The following is a 25,247-nucleotide window of genomic DNA, read 5'->3' as shown; positions in this document are numbered from 1 at the left end:
CAAATTATGTCCACTAATCTAACAGATTCTATTAGTGTGACACTGACTTAAATATGACAAGTATCACAATTTTATTGGTTATAACGTTTCATGTTATCATAATCTGTTAAGTCAGTGAATGAAATTCGACCGTAGAAACTAAATTATTTTTTTGGCATACCTTAGGGACCCTTGAGTTCATTTTGATACTACAATGAGTTAATTGTAAATCAAGTAAACCACAATGACTGATTTTGCATTTTTTCCTTAAGTTATTGGACAAAATTTGACTGTATGGATTTTTTTTTTTTTTTTTTTGGTGCATATCTCATGAACTTTTGAGTTCATTTTAATGTCATAAGGAATTAATTACAAATCAAGTAAACCGTAAAAACTGTTTATTAAAGGAAAAAGATATACTTACAATTTGCATGAAATTTCAATTATACTTTTATCCCATAAAGGAATGAAAGGATAGTCTCCACCCACCTCATGAGTGCAACCCCCGTCTCCAACCACCTCATCAAGGGGTGACTTATGACTGATTGATTTACGTCGTCATTTTGAATGGAAAAGTTAAGAGGGAATGAATTTTAAAATTAAAACTTACTTAGTAATTTTTTTTATTTTATTTTTTTTTAAAAAAAAAAACTAAATTATAATTTTAAAACACATTAAAATTCAAAGACCAATTTTTTTTAATTTTCAAATAAATATATAAATAATGAAAAGAGAATATGAGTTATATCCCTGAATTTTACCAACCATGCATACAGGACTTACATTTTGTTTTCAAAAAAAAAAAGAGAAGAAAAAGCTTTGGCCATTGATATGACAACATTAACCTATTATGTTGATATAATAGTATTAACCAATCCTTACCGTATCAAACAGTAAGATAATTATAAAATAAAAATGTAATTTTTAACGTGGGGTGTTCTAAATTAAGCATTGTCAATGATGATTTGCTTTTGCCAATTACATTATTCATTGAATAAAATTACAAAAGACAAAAGATGTTTGATTAGGGCATGTGAATCAGACACCGTACGTTTTCATTTGTTTTTGTCTACCTCAACGGGTGGTGGACCTACATTTGCAGAGAGTTGGGTGGTGGGCCAGGCTATTCGCACATGCAATGAATCGACACCGTCCAAAATGCTGGTAAAACTTTACGTAGCAGGAGTACTGTTTTGTTGATAAATCATGAATGACCGTTGATCGCCCAATTTGAAAGTGGATTGTCTGAATTTGAAAGTGGATACACGTGTCGCAGAAAAATGATTATTTGGAATTTGTTATGAATCTTGTATGATACGGATAATCTTGATGATGATGCAGGGAAACAATACAACCCCCTCAGTGAAGATAATTTTAATGCCTTTTAATTTAGCCTTAAATTCTTCATAATTTTAAGAATTGGTTCTTATTTGAAAGATAATATGCACAATGCTATCCGATGACTTATTGTAAACTTAAAAAAAATGTAGGGCCTTTCTCGTCTCTCCTCAAGGATATTTAATTAATATAGAGAAACATAAGAGAATTTATTTAGCAGTGTATTTAGACCGAGAAGTAGAACCACTCTCGTTAATAAATAAATGTTGTAAGTATTTAATTTTTTACTAAGGCCTTGTTTGTTAAACTACACACATTCCACCACACTATTCACTTCATTTTTTTATTTTTTATTTTTAAATCAACATCAAAACAGTCTCATTTTTATATCACATTATTCACTTTTTAGAGCATCTCTAGTAGCATTAAGTATTTTACCTAGTTAAAAAGCATTATTCTCTATTTTACTTACTCATTTTTCTGTATAAACTCCAACAGCTTCTTTATTCTATTATCTACTTTTCTTTAAATATTATTATTTAATCTTTTTTATTTTTTATTTTTCTCTCTCTCACACTCTCTCCCTTTGACTCAATCCAAACCCCCCATGGCCTACCTCTGCAATTATCTCTTCCCTCTCCTCTCACTCCCTCCACACCACCACAACCCAAGAAACTTAAAATTTGGGAGCTTAAACAACGCTACCACATAAGAAGGATTTGATACTAGAAGAAAAAAGGATTTGATATGGTCAGCTTATGGTGGGTTCTGGTGCTCATATTGAGAAATGTTCTATTTGGATTTTGGATGATTTTAGGTGTGGTTAACTTGGTCTTGAGGAATTGGGTCAGTCTCATGGGGTGTAGGTGTGGAAAAATGATTTGACACTAGAAGGAAATATGAGATAAGGGGTTGTTGGGTGTGTTTGTTCAAAAAACCATGAATGCCTCGGTGAGGAAGAGGAATATCGAGTGAGAGAGATGAGAGAGAAAAAAGAAGAGAGAAATAATATTAAATAATATTATATTCAATATAGTGTGTTACAATGAATAGCTACAAATTGTTATTCACTGTAGCAGTTAAGGTATAATAGCTAATATGAAGCTATTCTGTTGGAACAAAAAAAATGTCAACAATAACTAAATGTAGCTAATATCTCCATTTTAGCTACATTGTTAGAGATGCTCTTATATTATATTATTTATTTTTTATTACTATTCAAATAAAAAAATCACTACAAAACAAAAAAAAAAAATTTACTTTATAATACCACTTTTTTATTTTCCTATACCAATTATTTTTATTTTTATTTTTAATTTTTTAAACTATGAAGAGTGTCATGGGGGCTGTTGTTGTTTGCCAAACACCCTCTAAAAAAATAGGTACCAAAATATTGTATTTATTTATTGTTTGTTTCGGTCTTACTTTCCGAAGCTTCCCCGCTTGGGGCAATTTGGAAGACCAAAAACAAATCTTCAAGAGTCAAGAGTCAAGAGTGTAATTACCAAAAAAAAAAAAAAAAAAAAAAAAACAAAGAAAGATCAAGAGTGATGACAGAGTTATTGACGAATCGTGTCTCGTCACTGTCTTGACTCGTGAAGACTTTGAAAACGTCAAAGTGTGCTCTTCTTGGTTGTGGCCTTCTATAGACCAAAATGCAAACACACAAACTCAAACATTCAACAACCTACAAATTACACAAAAACAGCACCACTATTGACGCCCCCACCCCAAAGGCATGCAACATAAATCCACATTACCAGGTGTACTACGTACGAAAATGTCATTTCCATGCGGCCCGGTTAAAATGCAAAGTCAATGCAGGTATTTTAAAAAAATAAATAGTTAAAATAGAAAAATACGATGATTTAACTAAACATTTGTTTAGCAGAATGAGACTTTCGTAAGCCTTCTACTTTTTTGTGGGGGTGCTCTTATTTTGGTGACCGGTTCTGTCAGGTCCATCAGATGTTGAGAGAAGTCAAAGAACTAACTTTGTGTTAAAATATAATTTTTTCATGTGGGTACTCTTATTTAAGGAGTAATTTTACTTACCATTCATTTAATTAAAATATTTTATATATTGAACCTCACTTATTTATGAGGAGATTAAGCCTATACGTTAAGAGAAAGGTTAATAATATAATTTAAATACATACATCAATCATTTCCTATATCACAATATAAGAGCAAGTGTCATAAATTTGAGAGAGTATTCAGTTTACTTATTTCTATGGGAGTTCAAACTTTATATATGACCATTTGGAAATTTCGTTTTAGCAGTATTAAGAAGAATTATGAGGGTATTTGAAAATTCTTCAAACCGCGTATTGAACGCGCCAACTTCCTAAGTCTCCTCCACCCATTTCACGCTCGTCAACCCTTTCAATTATCCTGCTTAAATTGACTTCACCCAGAGATGATCAGACCTCATAGACACACGTACACTCTCTGCAACAACACCTTCTATTCTGAGCTATGGCCTGGCCTCCTACTATTCCTTCTACATACTACTCTTCCTTCATATTTTTCGTTTTGATGTTGCCTTTCGCTTCCCGGAGCAGTTACGGGTTCGGGTTGCAGCTCAGCTTTGACATCCACCACCGGTACTCCGACCCGGTCAAGGCAATTCTGGGCGTCGAGGGGCTCCCAGAGAAAGGGAGTATAGAATACTACGTCGCTATGGCACACCGAGACCGCATAATTCGGGGCCGCCACCTTGCCGCCAACAACAACCAGTCGTCGCCGCTCACTTTCTCTAGTGGAAACGACACCTATCTCTCCGCCTCTTTGGGACAGTACGACCCTTTTAAGCCCATCCCCGAGTTCTTTTTTTTTTTTTTTTTTTTCGGATTTTTAGGTGGGTTTTTGAAGATTAAGATGATGACTGTTTGGTTGCTGAGAAACGGGAGGAAAGAAAAGGAGATAAAAGTTTTTCTATTTACTTTTGTTGTTATTAGTCGACTGACATAAATTTAATCATTTAATCAATACTTTTGAGTTTATTAACCATTATTAAGCTCTTAATTAAAGTGTTTATTTCTCTTGTCGTCTTTTTTAGCGGATTCTGTCTTTTATTTTAGTAACGTGTACTTCTATGGCGTTTTTTCCATGTTGGTTATTGAAGATAAAAAATATATTAAAATATTGATTAAATTTATCTCTTTTTATAAACTTAAGATTTTATAATAAGTAGTAATTTAACAAAATATATTCTCGGAGCGTGTTCTTCAATGAAATTTTTTTGGAATTTCCCTCAATTTTCTTGCTGAACAAACAGGGGATGAAGGTTTTATTGGGTTCTTCTTCATGTGATCACTTCTCTACTAACAATTTCTTCTTATTTTCTTCGTGTTTCAGTTTGTATTATGCCAATATTTCAGTGGGGACACCAAGTTTATCTTTTTTCGTGGCATTGGACACACGCAGTGATTTGTTCTGGCTACCATGTGATTGTAAGGAAGGTGGTTGCATTGGTAGCTTGCTCTCGTCTGGACAGGTATGTTATTAAATTTGGATTTTAATATTTGTTTATTTATTTATCTTCTTGGAACCATGGTTCTTTAAATCATATTGTTGCTTAAACTGCTATGCAGAATTATAGTATTGCAATCATGCTTAAAAACTGATCTATATAATCTTTATTTTTAGGCTGGACTTATGTTTTCCAAGTAATTAGTTGTTTTAGTTGATGAATAATGATATTTCCCACCGACCGCGCCAAATGTTAGTGTTTGTAATAAAAAAAAATAATAATAATAATTTTTATTATCAAACCAACATAATTGTAAATTAGTTGTAAATCAATCTATTAAATAGTATTTCTCATAGTTGTTTTTTGGATTGGTGGTGAAAGAAAGTTTAGTCAAGTCTTAAGAATTACTTAAATCTTTTTATCCAGCGGGTATTACTCAACATCTACAGCCCTAGTAATTCATCAACAAGTGAAATAGTTTCCTGCAACAGCAAGTTATGCACACAAAATCAATGCCCTTCACCAAGCAGTAATTGTCCTTATAAAGTTGACTATCCTTCTGTTAGCACTTCATCTACTGGGATATTGGTGGGGGATGTTTTGCACTTAATTACAGATGATGATCAGCCAAAGGCCGTCGACACTTCGATTACTTTTGGGTAGGCTATCATCTTTCACTTACGTAAGTCATATAAATGGTTGATTTTGAAAAGTAGACCTTGTGATCGAACCGTATTACTCGGTTGCAGTTGTGGTCAGAGCCAGACTGGTGCTTTGTTGGAGGGTTTTGCACCAAACGGTCTATTTGGGCTTGGTATGGGTGATATATCTGTTCCTAGCACCTTAGCAAGAAATGGGCTAGCTTCGAATTCTTTTTCCATGTGTTTTGGACCTGATAGGTTGGGGAGAATCTCTTTTGGAAATAATGGCAGCTTATACCAAAAGGAAACACCATTCAATGTCGAGCAACCACAGTAAGTTAGTTGTCACTTATTGATCTTGAAAAATATTGATGGGAAAGTTTGTACTGATTTTTCCCTTTGGAACTTGTTACTATCAGTCCAACTTATAATATCAGCATCACTCAAATAGTTGTGGGAAGCAATTCTTCTGAGCTGGGGCTCAATGTAATCTTTGACGCTGGTACTTCGCATACAAGCCTAACCGACCCAGCTTATACTTTAATTTCTGAGAGTGTAAGTGCTTTATTGTTTCATGATATCATTAATTGGGAATTTCATAAATAAATAAATAAAACATATGAATACATATATGTTATTGTGCAGTTCAATTCCCAGGTGCAAAACAAGCGGCATTCATCTGATTCCTCCCTAATCCCCTTTGAATACTGCTATGAATTAAGGTTATCCATATATCTAATTCCTATTTTGTATTAGTTTTTTCCCCTTCCAACTCTGGGGTATTATTGACTTCCACTTTATTTACAGTCCAAATCAAGTCTATGAAGTTCCTAGTGTGAATCTGACAATGAAAGGTGGAGACCAATATTTTGTCACTAATCCAATAGAAGTTGTCGACACTGAGGTCTGGTCTCCCTTATAGTGTTTTTAATTTTCCTGCTCCTGCTTGAGTTATGCTAAAATTTTGAGGTTGTGGTCTCCAGGGAGGAAATGTTGTGTATTGTCTGGGTATTGTCAAGAGTGAAGATATAAGCATCATCGGACGTGAGTATCTATCACTTTATCTGTAACTTCTCTTATATTATAAATTCAAGATGGTCACGAATTTATTTATTTTGATCCAGAAAACTTCATGACTGGCTATCGCATAGTTTTTGATCGCGAGAATATGGTATTGGGTTGGAAGGAGTCAAACTGTGAGTGCTGTTTCACCCTGTATTTCTTTCAAGATTGAATTTGGGTGTGAGATTATTTCTTCTCATGACAATTTCTTTGGTGTTCTTAGGTAATGATGATGAGAAATCGAACACTCTAGCTCCATCACACTCTCCTTCTACTTCTCCTACTCTTGTTGTCGATCCCACCAAAAACAGTGGAAGCAGTCATTCACCCAAGTTGAAGTCTTTTGCCTACGCACTCACACTGCTTCTTGTTTCATTTTTTGCCTTTTTTTGATCATGCTTTTTAGTTTTTAGTATTGGTGGGGGCTTTTATTTGTAAAAACATCCATTGTGGACCAGTGTGTGCTTCTAATAAAGGAAACAGAGTGTTTTATCTTTCCTTTTCAACTCTGTTTACTGTATTGTAAATCTCGCGCAATAAATTCCAACACTTTCTTGAATTGAAAAGGGTATGGTGCATAAATCGTTGCAGGATGATGTGGGGATTACACATCTTCTGAAGGACGCGTGCGGTCACGTGCAGGAGCAGTCTGCTTTGCTCTGCTGATCACCCAGCATGGGCGTCTGTCTTCATCTTGCTCGGTTGGCATGAGCAGAGCAAAGCAGAGTGACATTAACAAATTTCCAATCTTGGGATTAACAAATTTTTCTTTAGCATGAGCAGAGCAAAGGAATCTTGAGTATGTTCTTTAGGCGACAAATCATTTTTCTTTAAACATATCAACTACACCACAATTGGACATCGCCTCTTTGATCTTTGTTTTTTAAAAGAAAGAAAAAAAAACTTAACTCACTGGTCCTTTATCATTTTTTTAAGAAAACAATATCAGAAAAACATAATTAGAACCTCACGAAGAACCGTAACATTTTTCGAAGTTAAAATAAGTTTCAACATTAATGGCATGCATAAATTTTGGAGCTTGACCTGGATGATACTTCAACATGGCAAGCCAAACGGCTACTTTCTAAACGTGGCTCTTTCCTAGCATCACGGGTTGATTTTCCCAAATATACAAGGACAGGTATTTCTTCCCAAACTTGAAAAAATATCTTTCAATCTATTTAAAATAATGTCAAATGCTTATAAATATTTAAAGTACGCATTAAATTCTTAAGATCATTAATAGCAGTTTAAGGATTCGGCTTACATGCTGTATGCTGTAATTTAATTAACGACTAAGATTGAATCTTAAAGTTAACTTATTTTTAGAAGCTTTTAATATGAAAGAGAAAATGAATAAAGATTTTGAGAATATCTGAATAAGGATCATCTCCATTTCAAAATCTCCATATTTCCACTATTTAGTGCATTTTAAAGGGTAGTGTTATCCAAAAGTTTTAATGATGGTAGTACACTAAATGTAATACCTTTAAAAATACACTAAAATGAGGAAATGGAGAGGATCTTTTTCCCTTAAAAGTTGGATAGACTGTTGATTAAATTACAAAATACATACTGTTATTTTAATAACAACATGTAAGCCGAATCCACACTTTAGTAACTTAGACTAACGTTTTAAATGTTTATAGACACTTGACACTATTTTAAATAAATTAAAAGATATTTTCTCCAAACTAATTTGGAAGCATGACTTTTAAAATGTGACCTTACTTCTAGGATATTGCATAGAAGGAAAATTAGAATATTCATTATGTCTTTTAAAATGTGTTGACTTTTAAAATTATTATTAAATTTAAAATAATTAATATTGAATTTCATTAAATTTAGAAAGACAGATTAGAATATTAATTACATGCATTCCTTCAGATAAGTTTAAAGTTGCAAATTAACTAGTGATTTAATATTCACCTCAGGTTGAAGCAATAAATAGGATCCTCATCTATAACTAGAGCCCAACATTTAATATTACTATCCTCTTTGTTTCTCCAACACTATGAACCAGTTCTTCAAGAACTCCTGGACTCGCTTCCTGCGTAGTTCCAATCACTTTCATTTTTCCTTCTTCACTCAAAATTCTCGTAAATTCTCTCACTTTTCCAGGAGCTTTGAGCCAGAATCATGGAGATCAATGGAGGGTCTGGTTCGTTGTTCAGCAAACTTCGCTCCTTTGACTCCCATAAGCTTCTTGGAGCGAGCAGCAAAGGCTTACGGAGACAGGAACTCGGTCGTTTATGGTTCTGTGAAATACACATGGGGTGAAACTCACGAACGATGTCTGAAACTTGCATCTGCTCTGACCCAGATGGGGATTTCCCGCGGTGATGTTGTGAGTCGGTTTATATAACATGCAATTTGTGCTACTTTTAGATTAAATTTCATGTTATTCTTACAGGTTTTTATGTTTTCCATGGTTCCTTGATTTGATTATCGGTCTTTATCATTGTTTTCCGGAGTTTATGTGACTTCTTCCTTTCCATGAAGCCTTGGTTTATATCCATCATGCATTGAATTTATTTGCTATTTATGGTACTTAATTATAACATTTGTTTTGTAGTCTCAACTAGTTCCTCTTTCTGCCATATATGGATACTTTGATTTTTTTTTTTGACAAAATGGATACTTTGATTAAGCCTGATCTGTTTTGGTATGAAATGGTTTTCTTTTTTGATAAGCAAATGTGTTGTTTCAGGTGTGCTGGGTATTACTCTGCTGTGATTTCTTGTCATGGTTTTTTTTTTTTTTCCTCTTGTATCCCTCCAATAATGATGTGGCTTTTAAAATCACCATTGAGCTTGTGATTAATTATTATTGGATTTTGATTTAATGGTGATTTTAAAAGCCAGCTCATTTTTAAAGGGATAGAAGAGAGACTTCTAGAATTACTAGTTAGGAAAGCTTGGTATGTTTGTTAATGTATTTTGAGGGATGTTTTTGGTTTTTTATTTGAAAAAGTGTTTATTAATGTCTTCTTTTTTGGATCAGAAAACGAAAGAGAGAAGAAGAGATTTTTGATTTTCACATTTTGAGATTAATTGAAAGTTGCAGGCCAAATTTTTCCAATCACTTTGAGTAGCTTGCCAGAATACAAGGCTATTGGGAAAATTTTGTTTACCCAAATATGCTACCCACAGTCCACAGAGTCACTGCTGCTAGATCTGTCAGCTGATATAAAGAAGAGTTGAAGCCCTTATTTTCACGTTTGTGACTCTTTGTTTGTTTTTGCAGGTTGCAACCCTGGCCCCTAATGTCCCTGCAATGCAAGAGCTGCATTTTGCAGTTCCAATGGCGGGAGCAGTTCTCTGTACACTAAATACACGGAATGATTCAGCTATGTTGTCATCCTTACTAAGGCATTCAGATGCGAAGATCATCTTTGTAGACTACCAGTTACTTGAAATTGCTCAGGGAGCTCTCCATCTTCTTGCAAAGACAGACACAAAGCCTCCATTCCTAGTCTTGATATCTGAATCTGATGGTCCATGTCCCATCGACGTTGCTTCGGAAACCTGCGAATATGAGAGTCTTCTCGCAAACGGACACGATGTATTTGAGATAAGGCGACCAAATAGCGAATGGGATCCTATCAGCCTGAATTACACTTCTGGCACAACATCTAGACCAAAAGGAGTTGTGTATGGTCACAGAGGTGCCTATCTCAATTCCCTGGCAACTGTTCTTCTCCATGGGATAGGCTCAATGCCGGTTTACCTTTGGACTGTTCCTATGTTTCATTGCAACGGGTGGTGTCTCATTTGGGGAGTGGCAGCTCAGGGTGGCACCAATATATGCCTTAGGAAAGTCACTCCAAGGGGTATATTTGAAAGCATTGCTCAGCACAATGTGACACACATGGGAGGGGCACCAACTGTCCTGAACATGATTGTGAATTCCCCAGTCAGTGACCGAAGGCCGCTTCCTCACAAGGTGGAAGTGATGACAGGCGGTTCACCGCCACCCCCACAGATTATTTCCAAAATGGAAGAGCTGGGTTTTGGAGTGTCTCACTTGTACGGCCTCACGGAAACATTCGGTCCGGGGACTTCCTGCATATGGAAACCTGAGTGGGATTCTCTGCCTCTTGTTGAACGATCCAAATTGAAAGCGCGACAAGGGGTGCATCACCTTGGTTTGGAAGAGGTTGACATAAGAGATCCTGTCACAATGGCAAGCGTGCCAGCTGATGGTAAAACAATAGGTGAGATCATGTTTAGAGGAAACACAATAATGAGTGGATACCTCAAAGATTTGAAAGCAACAGAAGAAGCTTTCAGCGGTGGATGGTTTCGAAGCGGGGATCTTGCCGTGAAACACCCTGATAATTACATAGAAGTAAAGGACCGGTTGAAGGATATAATAATTTCTGGTGGGGAGAACATATGCACAGTTGAAGTAGAAACAGTTTTGTATGGTCATCCAGCAGTTCTTGAGGCTGCAGTTGTTGCGCGGCCGGATGATCACTGGGGCCAGACGCCTTGCGCATTTGTGAAGTTAAAAGAGGGGTGTGATGATGTTGGTGCTGAAGAACTAATCAACTTCTGTAGGGATCATTTACCACATTATATGGCTCCCCGGACTGTTATTTTTGGGGATTTGCCAAAAACTTCAACGGGAAAGACACAGAAGTTTATTTTGAGAGAAAGAGCAAAGGCTATGAGCAGCCTTTCATGACCAAAAGTTATAGCTGTCGTCTGTTGGAAAATAAAAAATGTGGGATTTCATATTAGTTAGAAGAAAGCAGTGCAGTATACAAAATGAGAATGCTGAAGCTTAAACAAATTTTGTCTCCAACTTATACAATAAATTTGCAAATTTAGTCTTATTGAAAGACAATCATTTATAAAGCACAAAGAGTTCTTGAGAGTCTCAGACAAAGTGAAAAGACACAAATGGAAGAAAAGTTAAATACAAGGAAAAGTCTATTTTTGTCATTAGGTTCACAGATCACCGATTCATCAAATAGTCTCCAGCCCCACATTCGCACATGCACAGAGATCGACTCCAAGAGCCAGAACAATAGACAAGCTTGTTCTTAATCTTATAGGGGGCCTTGTTGCATGCTCATGTGGTAGCTCGCGCAGGATGTTCTTTCAGATTAAGGCGGGTAATGTACGGTGAAAAAGCGGAACCACAGTACAAATGATCTCTGATCTTGATCCCACTTGTAACAAATGACAGTCCAGGATCATGGTAGTAGGCAGTGGGTTTTCCTGCCAAATCAACGGCCAAAACCCCACTATTCTTCTCTGTACGTGGTCGCACTCTATACTTCTCCATGATTGCAATAACCTTCCGGATGAAAGGGTATCTGACTGCTAAATCCCATGAAAGTGTAGGTCCCTGCCAATATTACATAAAAAGATTGTCAAGAAAAAGCTGTTAAGAGTACTAAAATTGAGCATACTATCATTGTTTCACAGGCAACAAACAAACAAAAATTCTTAAGAATGAAAAATATATAAGAACCGATTTACCGTAAAGATTGCAATCCAGTAATGGCCTTCTCCATCATATCGGATGTTATCAGGCGTTCCTGGTAGATTATCGATAAACTCATCTACTCTTCCCTCTTCCTTGCCTTGTATATGATATTTTCTACACCTCCTCCTGCATTAATAATTAATAACCCATTTCGAATCATCAAAACTTTGACAGATGCCAAACAAAAACTAAACTTTCATTAATATATAGCAAACATACACTGGGGTTTCACAAAAGATCACATAATTTTGATCGGGTGAGACCGCAACACCATTAGCAAAGTAGAGGTCGTGGACCAGCACCTTGGTGCTTTTGGTTGCAGGATCATAGCTCAGAAGCCTGCCATGGGGCCTACCCTCCAAGATGTCCAAAGTACACTCGCTTAAACTATATTTATATGAAGCATCTGAAAAATAAATTATGCCATTATCTGCTACATCCACAGCGTCTGTGGTTCTGAATTTTTGTCCCTCAGCCTCATCTGTCAACAACTCCACAGTACCTTCCACGGTCACGTTTAGTAGGCCCTGTTATACAATATTACATCTCATTAAAACTTCAAAATAATTTTTTTTTTTGTGTCTTGGTTTCACCTACCTCTGCCGCACTTTGTGTGCCGGCTGTGAACCAAGCGTAAAGGCCGAGTCAGAATCCACCAGACTAATCCATAGTCCAATACTCCGCACCATTTGGTGCATTGAACATTGAGTCGTGGGCTTCGCCCGGGTGGCTGGCCCCAAGAGGTAACTAACACTAGGGAGCAAGGAAATTTCGAACTCGAGACCTCAATGAGTAATATCCCTATTCAATTTTTTCCAAGAATAGAATAGTCTTTTATTCAAAAAAGAATTGAATATTCTTTTTCGCAAAAAAAAAAAAAAATTAAAAAAGAATTGAGGTAAGAAGTGAATTTAGAAAATTCCCACAGTACCCTTATTACAATGTTTTTTCCAAAATTATTACGCTGAACAAGTCCAAAAGCAAATAAATGGACTGATTTACCTTTATGCCATCAGCGACGATGACTTCGTTGTTGCGTCCAAAAGCGATTCCCAAAGGTCGCCCGCCGGTGTTGACCCACTTCTCCACCACCGAGTGAGAGACCGAGTCGTTCACTGTGACCCGTTTGATCCACCCGTCGGCACAGCCCGTGTAGATGACTCCGGACTTGGGTTCGTAAGCGACATCTTCTGGGCCATTCAAATCCCCCACACCCACGAGCTCCGATCCTTTTAGCATGCGGTTGTTGCGAGCTGGCACGGCAATGGCGTGCCGAGTCAGCGCATCGGGGGGCATAGGAGCCGGGTCGAACGAGTCGAGTTGGTAGAGGATTGTGGCGGCGACAACGGGAATCAGTGCTGTAATAACAAAAGTGAAGGGCCATGAAGTTTTTCTCTTGGAAGTGATATTAGAAACGTTGCGTGGGGAAGCTGAGACGGAGTCGGACATGACTGGGGAGTTTAGGGACAGAGTTTCAGGAAAGGAGGAGATAAATAGATAATGGCTAATTAGTTCAAGATGGGAAGTTAATTAGAAAGTGGGCCACTTCCAACGATCTCGTGGGAACCAAAGGAGCAATTGATTTTAATTTTGGCAACTGATGAAAGCAAGGCAAATACATAGATTTATGAATTCAATAGCGCACACAACCAAATCCGATGACTTTTACCTTGAATACATCGGGATATCCCTTACAAATCTAACCAAGATTTATTGTATTAGGGTTTGTTTGGTAATGGGGATGGGGATGGGCCAAACACTGTTCATCACCATTTTCCAAAAAAATCAACATCAAAACATTCTAACTTTTTTACTTTTAATATCAAATCATTCACTTTTTATTATTATTCAAATAAAAAAATCACTACAGAACAAAACTTTTTTACTTTTCTATACTACTTTTTCATTTTTTTTATACCAAACATTCTTATTTTTTTTCACATTAATATATATCAACTACAGTGTTTAGGCCATTCCATTTGCCAAACACCCCCTAAATCTTGGTAACAGCCTTGGCCCACACACTGTTTAGCCTTGGCTCTGTTTGGTAACAGCCTTGACCCAGACACTGTGCAGTGTCTGGGTCAAGGCTCGATTTTTGGTGAATTTTAACCCCTAATTTTGCCCATTTTGCCCCTCTCTCTTCCAAAGTTGAACCAGAACATTTTTTTGTGACTTTCCCCCGCTGAACAGAGGAAACACGCCAGCTTCTCCCCCACAGTGCCCCCTCACACGCGTCGCAGCTGCCCAAGACCTCAAGAGGAACCTTCCACCAAACTACCCTCCTCTTGTCTCCCTCACCGCCCGATTTCGTATCTGATTTCACTATTGCATCCGCACCTGCTTTGTTCTCAATCGAGCCATTTCCACCGTCCAAATCACTCGAAATCTCTGACCCGTCTCGTTGCTTCTCATAATTATCCCCGAATTCCATCGAAACCAAAGCGTCCCTGCCAGAATCGGACCAGTACTTGCTTGAATCCTTGTCTTTCACATCGAACTCCCTAAATTTACTCTCATTGGGGCCCAATTTACCCCAATTTTCATTCCCAGATTTCATTTCTTCAATTCCTTCAAAACCCACTTGGCTTTTCACAGTTTCTGAAAGACCCAGATCGTGTTTAGAATCGAATTCACCCAATTTACGCTCATCCGAACGATCGCTGCTCGAATCGGACCAGAACTCGCCCGAGTTCTTCCTAACGTACCGAGTCTCGGACCCCGGATCGACCCAACTCGGATTCTCCGACTGAACCGAGTCTCCCTCCTCGCTCACATCACCCTCTGCCGCAGTCTTGGCAATCCTCTCCCGATTCTCGAGCGAGAAGTGATCGGACCTGATCATGCCCTCCGAGTCACTCTCGATTCCCTCAAAATTCCTCGGAGTTCCCTCCTTCTCGGACGACTCAACCAGGGCGGCACCCACCGAATTAACCAGGCCAGCATCGTCCGAGTTGTGGAGCAGCTCCCAGTCTAGAAACTCACCAGCCTCTCCTTCCATCTCGTATGTTTGTTTGTGGGGGGTGTTTAGAGGATCAAACTGAAAAAACAAAGAAAAAAGCAAACCCTATATAAGCCACGGAGAGGGGGAGCGTGCTGGAGGAGCTTCGAGTTTGTCTCTGTTTTCTGCTCTGTTTCCTTCACTACGCAGGACTTGGGTTGGAAATATGGGGTGAAACGACTTGACACAAGTTGCTCCTTCAGTTTTGCAAATATAAGGGGAAGAGACAATATAAGGGCATAAGTGTAACAACATATGGGCAAAAGGACAAAAACAGTAACTAGGCCTGGGTGAAGGCTGTTGCCAAACACCCCCCCTAAATCTTGGTAACAGCCTTGGCCCACACACTGTTTAGCCTTGGCCCACACACTTTTTGTTTGCTCAGCGTCTCCCCAACCCCACCCCCTCCCCCCCACCACACGCGTCCTCTGTTTCAAGGGGGCTTTGAACTCGCCATCAATCAAGAAATGGCCACCACACCCACCATCGAAACACCACTACTATTAGGCACCGTCGATGGTGCCATTGACTACAAAGGCCGTCCGGTCCTTCGATACACCTCTGGCGGCTAGTGATCCGCATCCTTCATCATAGGTAACACTCGCCCCGAATCTAACTCACAAGCAAAGGAGGGAATTTTTTTGAGTTTGACTATTAGGCACGAGTAAATTAGGTGTGGAAGTCGCGGAGAGGTTTTCTTACTATGGGATCAGCTGCAACCTCATAACGTACCTCACTGGGCCGCTGGGACAGTCCACAGCCATGGCCGCCGAGAACGTGAACGTGTGGTCCGGAACGGCGTCGTTGTTTCTGCTTTTGGGTGCATTCGTGGCCGATTCTTTTCTGGGCCGCTACCGCACTATTGTCATTGCTTCTCTTATCTACATCCTGGTTCACCTCTCTCTCTCTCTCTCTCTCTCTCTCACGTTGCTGCTACACAGAAAAATTGAAAATTCCTCTGCTAATCTATCTTTGAATTGAAAAACAGGGACTATTCTTGTTGACTCTGTCGGCTATGCTTCCGTCTCTAAGCACTTCTTCTGACTACTTAGACACCAAAATCGTACTGGGTTCTTCAAATCAGGTCCAAGAAATCTATTCTTTGTATCTCTGTATATAGTTGCTGTTGGGTAGGGTGGACACAAGCCTTGTGTTCAGGCTTTCGGGGCAGATCAGTTTGATGGGCAAGATCCAGACGAGTGCAGATCCAAAAGCTCATTCTTCAATTGGTGGAACTTTGGTGTTGTTGCGGGCGGCACAGTAAGTAACAATAATGATGATGAGCTATATACAAGAAAACCTTATCTGGGGTCTAGGATTTGGAATCCCCTGTATTGTGATGGTCTTTGCTTTGGGTGTCTTTTTGCTTGGTACTAGGACATAACGGGCTGGTGCAGTTTTCGCAAGGGCGACTCGCGAAGGAGAAGACACGGAGATGAGGAAATGAGGGAGCTGGAGGAAAAGAGTAAAGCGCTGGAAATTTTTTAGAGAAACAAATGAAGGGTAATAGTGTAATTTTACATCAGGGAAAAGACTTAAACAGTATTTAGGCTGAGCCTTGCTTTTTGCCAAACACCACCTAAATGAGTGAAAAAGACCCTTCAATCTTTTGTTTGTTATATGTCACATATATCCACTGATTAGCTCGGGTCGAAAATGTAGACCCAGCAACCACAGTTTGGGCCGAATTAGCCAAGCTCAAATCACGGGCCCTGATCGAGTCATATGAGATAAAGTGCCAACACAATAATTACATAAAGAACACCATAAGTGAAATATAGAGAAAACCCCACTCGTCACCGATAAACTTAGAATCCTGCACACCATTAGAACACGATCATAACTTGTTAGTAAGCCGTAACTCGGCATCACACTTGATCAGGATCATAATTCAGGCCACGCCTAGTTTAGGCCGTATGTTATCAGTAAATGACATAGTCAAGATTTTACTGTATTATTGGTGGATACCATGCATAAAGAGAAGACGTACATTATTTCAAGTACAATCAAATAGCGAATCTCTTTACCAATATTCTAGCTCTTTCATCCTTAGAGCAATACTACCTTCACTTTGCTAACTTAAGCACAAAAACACAGAGTGCGAGAACCAGAGTTTCATTGTCTTGGATATTATGTCTGCCCAATTATTTAAGATGTCGTCAAGGATCGATTTTTCTGCAGCATGCAAGAACTAGAACGCTCGTGCTGTTGCTGATCATGTCGCAGGATGTTGTTTCAGATTGAGGCGGATAATGTAGGGAGAGACAAGGGAACCACAGAACAAATGATCTCCTATCTTGATCCCAGTTGTAACCATTGACAATCCAGGATCATGGTAGTGGGCAGTGGGGTTTCCTGCCAAATCAACAGCCAGAACCCCGCCATTCTTCTCCATATTTGGTCTCCCAACGTACCTCTCCATGATTGCTATACCCTTCCGAATGATAGGGTATCTGAGTGCTAGATCCCATGAAAATGTCTGTGCCTGCAGCCAGTATTTGTACCAAAATATATACACTCAATGACAATGCTGTTAATTAGGAGTACTAAAATTCATCCATGAAAACTAACTTGCTTTTCTCTATTAATCAAAATCATTAAAGTATATATAATCACGTACACCATGGCCAGTCTTCTTTAGGAATTAATTACAGATTTACAGTGCTACAGTTGAATAAGATTTATTGCATTATTGTTAGTCAAGCTTAGAGATATTTTGTTTCAACCAACATTCCTAGCATCAACCGCAAATGATTCATAATTACCACCATTAATTGCCATTATATCCGTACGTGATTCGTGAATAACAAAAGTGGCAAACAGTATAATATTTTTCTCATCCTCTCGGTCTAAATTAGGAAAGGATTGTAGGTTTTGGATTCTATCTAATATGTTAGATTATATAGGAAAAAGGTTGGGCCCAGTGTATTGTACTCTATTTCTCTTTGTACCCAAGTTGCACAACAGCTGCAGTGGCAGATCCAGGAGTTCATTCTATCGGAGGCGTCAATAAAATAATAAAATATAATAATAAATATTTTTTTTTCTCTTTATATATTATATTTTTATTATAATATGGTAAATACAATAAATAAATAAAATTAAATCACAATATATGTATCACATAAAGCATATTTATATGCTAAATTGATATTTTAGTTACCATGTAGGCACTAGTACAAAAGTAAAGGAAAATACAAAATACAAAGTGCCTAAAATTGCATTTTATACGGTCTTAGAGAAACAAAATTATCAAGTATTAAATCTGAATCGAAGCTTTCAACAATTTTCCTTTCAATGTAGACAAGTAAATTATCTTTAAGAAATTCATCTTCCATTTTGTTACGAAGTATTGTTTTAATAATTGCTTACTTCTCATACTCTAATAATATTATAATAAAATTATTAACATATTCCGATAGCTATTAGCCTAAAATGAATTAATAAAAAAAACAAATCTAAGATTGGCAATAATCTTCTGAAACTCGTTAATACTTGACAAAATCTCAAAGCACTATATAAAACACATCAAACAAAGGAAAAAAAAAAAAATTAACAATATTGTTTTAGAATAAGATAAACAAAACGATGAAAATGAGAGATATATCTCAATTAAAAAGCTTAAATTATAACCAAGACAAATTAAGAGTGCTGTCATAATCAAGACAAATTTAGGGGGTTAATGGCTTTAATTATAAAATTTACTCTTAACTTACTCGGTTGGGTACTTGGATTATGACAAGAAAATGCCAAATGTTGGTAAATAAACATTAAATTTCTTGACTTTATTTTTTTTTATTTTTTTTTTTATTTTTAATGTGAAACCAATAAACCAAAAGAAGAGTTTTTTACTTTCTTTTTTTTAAAAAAAAAAAAAAAAAAACAAAATTTTGTTACCTGGGGCAGTAAACAATTCAGCCAGAAAAATATTTTTTTAAAAAAATTAAATTTTATTTTACCAGGGGCGACCGCCCCCAGGTCACCCCTGCTTCTCTCTGCCACTGAACAGCTGACTCCCGACCCTCAATCATGTCAAATAACGAATTTTTCACGTTAAAAACCTCCCCAATCACTACAAAAAATATATATATGATTTAGGGACATTTTTGGGCCAAAAAACATCCCTATTTAGTTAGGGACGCTCAAATGGTGACATTTTGCAAATGTTCCAAGTAAAGTGACTAAAGTTAAATTTAGGAACGTTGAAATAGTAAAAAATGTCCTTAAAATGGGACATTTTCACTCACAATATGACCTTAACAGCATTTAACTCCCTTAACAATCTTTGAAATTCCCAAACCCTAACAAGGAGAGACGGGAATGACGAGCATATATAAGGAGAGAAGAACTTTTTACCGGGTACACATTCATACACTCTTACTCTATCAATTTGTCTTTCTTCCTACTCATTTTAACTTAAGCATTGGAGGTGATTACGCCCTCCGATCGACCTTTCTAACTGTTTCTTCTCCTTTCAACCTTTTTTCTAGTACTTGGTGTGCAGTCACTAGTATTGACTAATAGTAAACCATATATATATATATATATACTCTTCTTGTACGGTTCTCAATATATATGATTCAAAAGCAGGAATATCAGAAAGTAAGAAGTGGCTTAATTTACCGTTGGAAATGCAATCCAGTAGTGGCCTTCTCCATCATATCGGATGTTATCAGGCATGCCTGGTAGATATTCGATAAACTTATCTACTTTTCCTTTTTCCTCGCCTTGTATGATATATTTTCTACACCTTCTTCTGCATTAGTAACCCATTTGGGGAATCATCAAAACTTTGACAGATGCCAAACAAAAACTAAACTTTAATTAATATATAGGAAACATACACTAGGGTTTCACAAAAGATCACATAATTTTGATCCGGTGAGACTGTAACACCATTAGCAAAGTAAAGGTTCCGGAGCAGCACATTGGTCCTTCTGGTTGCAGGATCATAGCTCATAAGCCTGCCATGGGGCTTACCCTCCAAGAAGTCCCAAATGAACTCGCTTAAGCTATATTTATATGAAGCATCTGTAAAATAAATCATCCCATTCTCTGCTACATCCACACCGTCTATTGTTCCGAATTTTTGCCCCTCTGCTTCATCTGTCAAGAACTCCACCACACCTTCTGCAGTCACGTTCAGTAGGCCCTATTTACATGTACACTACTTCTCATTAATATAATTAAACAATTAGCAATCTTCTTTTTTTTTTCTTTTTTTTTTTTCTTTTGTAATTAGCAATTATTGATCAAGTAATAATATAAACTACATTCTATCTCACAATGCTGATATAGCAGTTTCAATCAAAATCTTTGAATCCGTCTTTGTTAAAAATAAAATAAAAAATAAAAAATCAAACATCATTTGAAACTGTCGTGTTTATTAACCTCATGCGCACAAAGCAGAAAGAAGAAAATTTTTAATTTCCAATAGAAAAATTCGTTTGTTAATTTTTTAATTTATAGTTTACTTTAAAAATAATAATAATAATAAAGTGTTTTAATGCCGTATAAAAGTGAAAGGAGTTTTTAGTATTTTGTGAACGTTTTATATTTATCTTTTAAAAAGAGAAAACGAAAGGGGGAAGAAAACAGCAACATCCATTTAAAAAGGCCGACGTCACACTTCTAACTAATTAACCTTTAGATTAATTCTCGTTAAATAAAAAAGAAAATCAATGATTAATTTGCATAAGATAAAAATATAGTATTTAGCATTAGCAAAAATTAAAAAACCTTTCCCATGCAATTTGAAAAGCTCTTACAAATTGTTAAGGTGTATTATAGATTTTAATATAATTCTTTTACAAACTAAAGTGATAATCTAAAGTGATAATCCACTACTTAGCACTTTCAATAAAAATAAATAAATAAATTTACTCACTAGGCTCCACTCAACGTGAAAAAACAAAAAAACAAAAAAGCTAGCCTCCACTCAACGTGCAAATGCTCACAGAATCTAGTGATGTCAGTACTGATGTGGCTAAAAATCTAAAGAAGTCCGCACACAGATCGAGAGCATACCTTTGCGGGGTCAGCAACTATAAGTTCGTTGTGACGTCCAACGGCGATTCCCAAAGGTCTGCCGCCGGTGTTGATCCACTTGTGCACCACCGAGTCGTTCACGGTGACTCGGTTGATCCAGCCGTCAGCACAGCCAGTATAGAAGACTCCGGCGCTGGGATCATAAGCAATATCTTCTGGGCCGGCCAAATTTCCCACACCCACCAGCTCAGATCCCTCTAGCATGCGACTGTTGCGTGCTGGCGCCTCTATGACATGCCGACTCAACTCGCCCGGTGGCAGAGGAGCCGGGTCGAACGTGTCGAGTTGGTAGAGGATTGTTGCAGCGACAACGGGGACCAGTGCTGTAATAAGTAAAGTGAAGGACCATGAGGTTTTCCTTTTGGAGATTATGTTAGAATTAGAAGCGTTGGGTAGGGAAGGTGAGTCGGGGCTTTTTGACTCGGACATTGGTGGTGACTCGGGAGTTCAGTGACTCTGTTTCAGGAAACGACGAGATAATGCTATCATGAATTTATTGTTCTTCAGAGACATAAAAGTCTTTGCCGTGCGTGGACCCTGATCCCTTCTTAACATATTTATCTCCAAGTATTAAAAAATACTTTCTTTTTTTTTTTTGGTATTTGATAATATCAAAAATTTTAATCAGACATGAAAATCTTTTTTTTTTTTTAATTTATTCATCAAAAAATAATAATAATAAAAATAAATAAAACCATTTGCCAACAAACTTTTCTTATTTTTTTTTCTTTTTTTTCACCTTTTTTTTTCCGGACAATCAAATTTTATTTTTTTTTCATTTATTTTACAAATCATATTACTGCTTTTTTTAAAAAAAAAAAAAAACTCACAATAAAATTATTTACCAAATATACCCCTTACGAGGCACATTTGAAACAAAATTAATCTTATCCAATATCCACAGACCACAGTTATCTACCTTGAGATTCTAACTAGTCACTAGTCAGTGTCAAGGGAATAGGGATCATGCATGCGTGTTGAGTAAGAACTTCACCAACAGTAACTGCTAGCCTATGGCACAATAGGCCCAAAACAAAATATAATGAAAAAAGTCAATACCCTCTTTAAATCACAACTCAATCTTCACATTAATACAAATTATCAATATCCTACAAAAATCATGATGTGGACATTTTTTTAAAAAAAATATATTTTTTAATTTATTAAAGTGTTTTTGTTTTATTAAAAAAGCTGTGGTCTTTTTTATTTTTTTGCTGACTTTGGAGAGATATTGTCCATTTTTTTTGGTAATTTATGAAGATATTGTATTTTTTTTTTTTGGTAATTTAACGAATTTTTTCCTAATTTTATGCCGGTTTTTGTACATTCTTGTCTTTTTCTTTTTTCTTTTTTTCTTTTTTTTTTTGAAGAAACATTCTTGTCTTTTTCGAGGACATAAGTGAGTGAATATTTTGTAATTGGGCTTCTATGTGGTAAAAGAGGAGAAATCAGGGTTAGCGGCAAACAAAAAAGTGGGCCCGCCAAATTTATTTCCGAAAAAAAGAAAGCGAATCTTTCCCCCGGCGAACTCGAGAACAGCAATAGCTAAAATAAATGAATAGACAGACACAGTGACAGAGCTCTACATTGTTTTCCGTTATTTTCTCTTGCTGGGCTCTGCGTAAACTATGTTCTTGGTCCATTACGGCCCATCAGGCTATGATGGAACACAAACCTTGATAGCTTCATTGGGCTCGTGTGATTGGGTGTTGGAGGTTGGCGTCTAATTTGTGTCTTTTACATCTATTTTCTTAGAGTAGTGATTTTTGACACATCGGCGTGCTTACTGTCCAGTATTAAAATATTATTAAAATAATATTTAAACAGTAAAAAAAATAATATACTATAATATTTTAACATTGACGTGCTTACTGTTCAAGCACTAAGCATGCCGGTGTACCAAAAATTATTACTCATTTTTTTATAAGGAGGAATGGAGGATGAAATTGCTGCAAAGTATAAATAAATTTTTCAAAAGTAAAACTTTTTATATTTTTAATCACTTTTTAATTACAAATACTTGATTTTTCCCTAATTAATCTTAAATATGAAGAAGAAGAAAAAAATCCAACGTATTATTATTAGTATCCTCTCATGAGAAGCAAATTAAAACAAATGCTAAATGGTTTACACCAATTACTTATGCTCTTATAGGATTAAATGAAAATTTGGAAAATCAAATTACATACTTTCAATTCAATTCATGAATCATATGTATTAGAAAAAAAATGTTTTCAATGCCAACATAGGATGAATAAATATTAAATAATGGTTCTAGGACTTATTTTTTAAAAAACTGATTACTTGCTTTTGGGGTAAGTAAACGACATCCTATAGTTGACCCACAAAATAAATAATAATAATAATAATAATAATCAATTAAGTAATATGAAACCAAAAGTACCCGGATGTCACATTAATCCAATTGAAAAACATCAAGTTGATAATGATAATGTAGTCTAACACATCACCATTTTTCTTTTCCTTTTGAAATCACGTCACCATTTGTTTTAAATCAAAGACGTGGGTATTTATATAATTGACAAATAGCTATAATTTAACTTATTAAGCTAATTCTATAATGCACAAATGAGTATCCAAATGTCCAAGGCTTTTAAAAGTGTAAATAAAATTATAAACTTTACGTAGGCAACACTTCATAAAGTTAATTTCATATTGAGTGCACATATTACTCGAATCCAGATCCCTATCATTAATTATTTAAATTGTTTGCAATCGTAACAATTAATTGTCAGATGATCACTTATAAAGATACATGTTTGCACAAATAGGCCTGTAAAAAGTCATTTGTGACAATCAATTGTCCAAGTATCATTAACTACCTAAATTGTTTGCAATCGTGACAATCAATTGTCAGATGATCACTTATAAAGATACCTATCCGAGTACCTGTTTGCACAAATAGGCTTATAAAAAGTCATTTTATACTTGCTGCTCGAATTGCTAGTATCAATACCGATAAGTACACCAAATTATTTGCACAAAGTTGCTCACAAGTGTCTATTATTAGGTGACGTAATAGCGTAGCTATAAAGCAAAACTATATCTATTATTACGAACATCAAATATTTATTTATCATTTTAAGTTTTGTTTTACTCATAAAATACCATGCACGCTAATGCAATGATTGACAAACTTTGGCTCAGGACTCGCATCCTCTCTCCAAATAGTGTGAAGAACCACGCTACCTTATCTCTCTCGTAATCATCATTTGCTAAAACAAAGTCTCCCTTAAAATTTTGTTTTTTGTTTTTTGTTTTTTTTTTTCTTGTCAAGACAAATATTAACAAACGACTAAAGTACAAAACACTCTTAAAAATATATTAAAATATTAAAAACTTTAAGAACTATAATTACTAATAGTCAAAAAATGGGAAAAGTGTATTCACCCATCTCTAATTATCAAGCAATTTACAGGGTCTCTCTCTAAACTTTAAATTATTGCGATCAGGGACGAAACTGCATAATAACTTAAGAGCTCTAAATTTAGGGAATAAAACTTTAAGTTTTATGTAGTTTCGTCCCTAATCACAATAATTTAAAACTGTCTGCTATTGATTATTGCGATGTGGCTATAATTTAAAATTTAAATTTCTTTTTGATTCCCTATTTAGGGCTTTTGATGTGGCTGATTTTTTGTTTTTTGAGATTTTCCTTAAACAAAAAGAAGTTTTATTTCTTAAATTGAGGAAAAATGGTTGAGAAGCTTTTGCTAGTGCTCTAAGGGGGTGAAGCTCTCAAGTCACCATGTCTTCTATATAACCCTTTTAAAATCAATTTTTGATCTCCCATTTTTGTTTGTTCCCCAAACCTAAAATTATAGTTTTCGCCCATGCTTTTTTGCATGCTCCCGCCATATCCTCTCTCTTTGATTTTTTGATTTTTTTTTAAAAAAATTTTAATTTTTTTTTTTTTTTTTAAATCAAGATGTTAAAGAGAGAAGATGGTGGAAAGATGGGTGGGGGAATGAATTGTAGCAAACCTCTTTCACCCCTAGTTGCATTGTATCTCCAAACTATCATTGAGCTTGCAATATCTCCCATTTTATGAAGAGAAAAAGATAAAAATATCCCCAACAAAAAATTCTTATTTTTTCTAAATTTGTTACCAGGAATATTTTGTCATTTTTACATAAAAGGGAGATATTGCAAGTCTAATAATGGTTTGAGGGACATTGCAATA

At 36.2% G+C, this 25,247-nt stretch overlaps 5 protein-coding genes across 5 annotated transcripts; 2 read left to right on the top strand and 3 right to left on the bottom strand.

The window, feature by feature from the left end:
• Nucleotides 1-3,747: 3,747 nt before the first annotated feature.
• LOC132171316 (aspartyl protease family protein 1) lies at nt 3,748-7,054 on the top strand. Its single transcript, XM_059582602.2, has 10 exons — nt 3,748-4,115; nt 4,678-4,816; nt 5,219-5,451; nt 5,542-5,766; nt 5,853-5,988; nt 6,079-6,155; nt 6,241-6,337; nt 6,417-6,477; nt 6,558-6,629; nt 6,719-7,054. The coding sequence occupies exons 1-10, from the start codon at nt 3,796-3,798 to the stop codon at nt 6,886-6,888; spliced, it is 1,530 nt and encodes a 509-aa protein (XP_059438585.2). The 5' UTR covers nt 3,748-3,795; the 3' UTR covers nt 6,889-7,054.
• A 1,443-nt stretch (nt 7,055-8,497) lies between these two features.
• Nucleotides 8,498-11,299, top strand: LOC132170473 (AMP-dependent synthetase and ligase family protein). The gene is made up of 2 exons (XM_059581470.2): nt 8,498-8,842; nt 9,742-11,299. The coding sequence occupies exons 1-2, from the start codon at nt 8,510-8,512 to the stop codon at nt 11,182-11,184; spliced, it is 1,776 nt and encodes a 591-aa protein (XP_059437453.2). The 5' UTR covers nt 8,498-8,509; the 3' UTR covers nt 11,185-11,299.
• A 115-nt stretch (nt 11,300-11,414) lies between these two features.
• Nucleotides 11,415-13,672, bottom strand: LOC132170475 (protein STRICTOSIDINE SYNTHASE-LIKE 5). Its single transcript, XM_059581471.2, has 4 exons — nt 12,997-13,672; nt 12,214-12,521; nt 11,988-12,120; nt 11,415-11,853 (listed from the first exon to the last, which is right to left on the bottom strand). The coding sequence occupies exons 1-4, from the start codon at nt 13,441-13,443 to the stop codon at nt 11,575-11,577; spliced, it is 1,167 nt and encodes a 388-aa protein (XP_059437454.2). The 5' UTR covers nt 13,444-13,672; the 3' UTR covers nt 11,415-11,574.
• Nucleotides 13,673-13,987: 315 nt separating this feature from the next.
• Nucleotides 13,988-15,066, bottom strand: LOC148587832 (uncharacterized). Its single transcript, XM_088512415.1, has one exon. The coding sequence runs from the start codon at nt 14,993-14,995 to the stop codon at nt 13,988-13,990; it is 1,008 nt and encodes a 335-aa protein (XP_088368541.1). The 5' UTR covers nt 14,996-15,066.
• A 1,864-nt stretch (nt 15,067-16,930) lies between these two features.
• On the bottom strand, nt 16,931-21,560 carry LOC132172449 (protein STRICTOSIDINE SYNTHASE-LIKE 6). The gene is made up of 4 exons (XM_059583957.2): nt 21,023-21,560; nt 19,840-20,147; nt 19,619-19,751; nt 16,931-17,480 (listed from the first exon to the last, which is right to left on the bottom strand). The coding sequence occupies exons 1-4, from the start codon at nt 21,470-21,472 to the stop codon at nt 17,211-17,213; spliced, it is 1,161 nt and encodes a 386-aa protein (XP_059439940.2). The 5' UTR covers nt 21,473-21,560; the 3' UTR covers nt 16,931-17,210.
• Nucleotides 21,561-25,247: the final 3,687 nt, after the last annotated feature.

The sequence above is a fragment of the Corylus avellana genome, chromosome 1, assembly GCF_965113065.1.
Source record: "Corylus avellana chromosome 1, dhCorAvel1.hap1.2, whole genome shotgun sequence".
Taxonomy (NCBI): domain Eukaryota; kingdom Viridiplantae; phylum Streptophyta; class Magnoliopsida; order Fagales; family Betulaceae; genus Corylus; species Corylus avellana.
This window is presented reverse-complemented; position numbering and strand designations above follow the sequence as displayed.

What these genes read in the sequence shown, in the direction of transcription:
- LOC148587832 (XM_088512415.1), bottom strand. Translation starts at nt 14,995, where the DNA reads ATGGAAGGAGAGGCTGGTGAGTTTCTAGACTGGGAGCTGCTCCACAAC.
- LOC132172449 (XM_059583957.2), bottom strand. Translation starts at nt 21,472, where the DNA reads ATGTCCGAGTCAAAAAGCCCCGACTCACCTTCCCTACCCAACGCTTCT. An exon ending in ATCTTTTGTGAAACCCTAGT is followed by an intron (nt 19,752 to 19,839) that starts GTATGTTTCCTA and finishes TTACTAATGCAG; the next exon opens with AAGAAGGTGTAGAAAATATA. An exon ending in ACTGGATTGCATTTCCAACG is followed by an intron (nt 17,481 to 19,618) that starts GTAAATTAAGCC and finishes TACTGGCTGCAG; the next exon opens with GCACAGACATTTTCATGGGA.
- LOC132171316 (XM_059582602.2), top strand. Translation starts at nt 3,796, where the DNA reads ATGGCCTGGCCTCCTACTATTCCTTCTACATACTACTCTTCCTTCATA. An exon ending in GCTTGCTCTCGTCTGGACAG is followed by an intron (nt 4,817 to 5,218) that starts GTATGTTATTAA and finishes CTTTTTATCCAG; the next exon opens with CGGGTATTACTCAACATCTA. An exon ending in GGGTTGGAAGGAGTCAAACT is followed by an intron (nt 6,630 to 6,718) that starts GTGAGTGCTGTT and finishes TGGTGTTCTTAG; the next exon opens with GTAATGATGATGAGAAATCG.
- LOC132170473 (XM_059581470.2), top strand. Translation starts at nt 8,510, where the DNA reads ATGAACCAGTTCTTCAAGAACTCCTGGACTCGCTTCCTGCGTAGTTCC. An exon ending in GGATTTCCCGCGGTGATGTT is followed by an intron (nt 8,843 to 9,741) that starts GTGAGTCGGTTT and finishes TTGTTTTTGCAG; the next exon opens with GTTGCAACCCTGGCCCCTAA.
- LOC132170475 (XM_059581471.2), bottom strand. Translation starts at nt 13,443, where the DNA reads ATGTCCGACTCCGTCTCAGCTTCCCCACGCAACGTTTCTAATATCACT. An exon ending in ATCTTTTGTGAAACCCCAGT is followed by an intron (nt 12,121 to 12,213) that starts GTATGTTTGCTA and finishes TTATTAATGCAG; the next exon opens with GAGGAGGTGTAGAAAATATC. An exon ending in ACTGGATTGCAATCTTTACG is followed by an intron (nt 11,854 to 11,987) that starts GTAAATCGGTTC and finishes TAATATTGGCAG; the next exon opens with GGACCTACACTTTCATGGGA.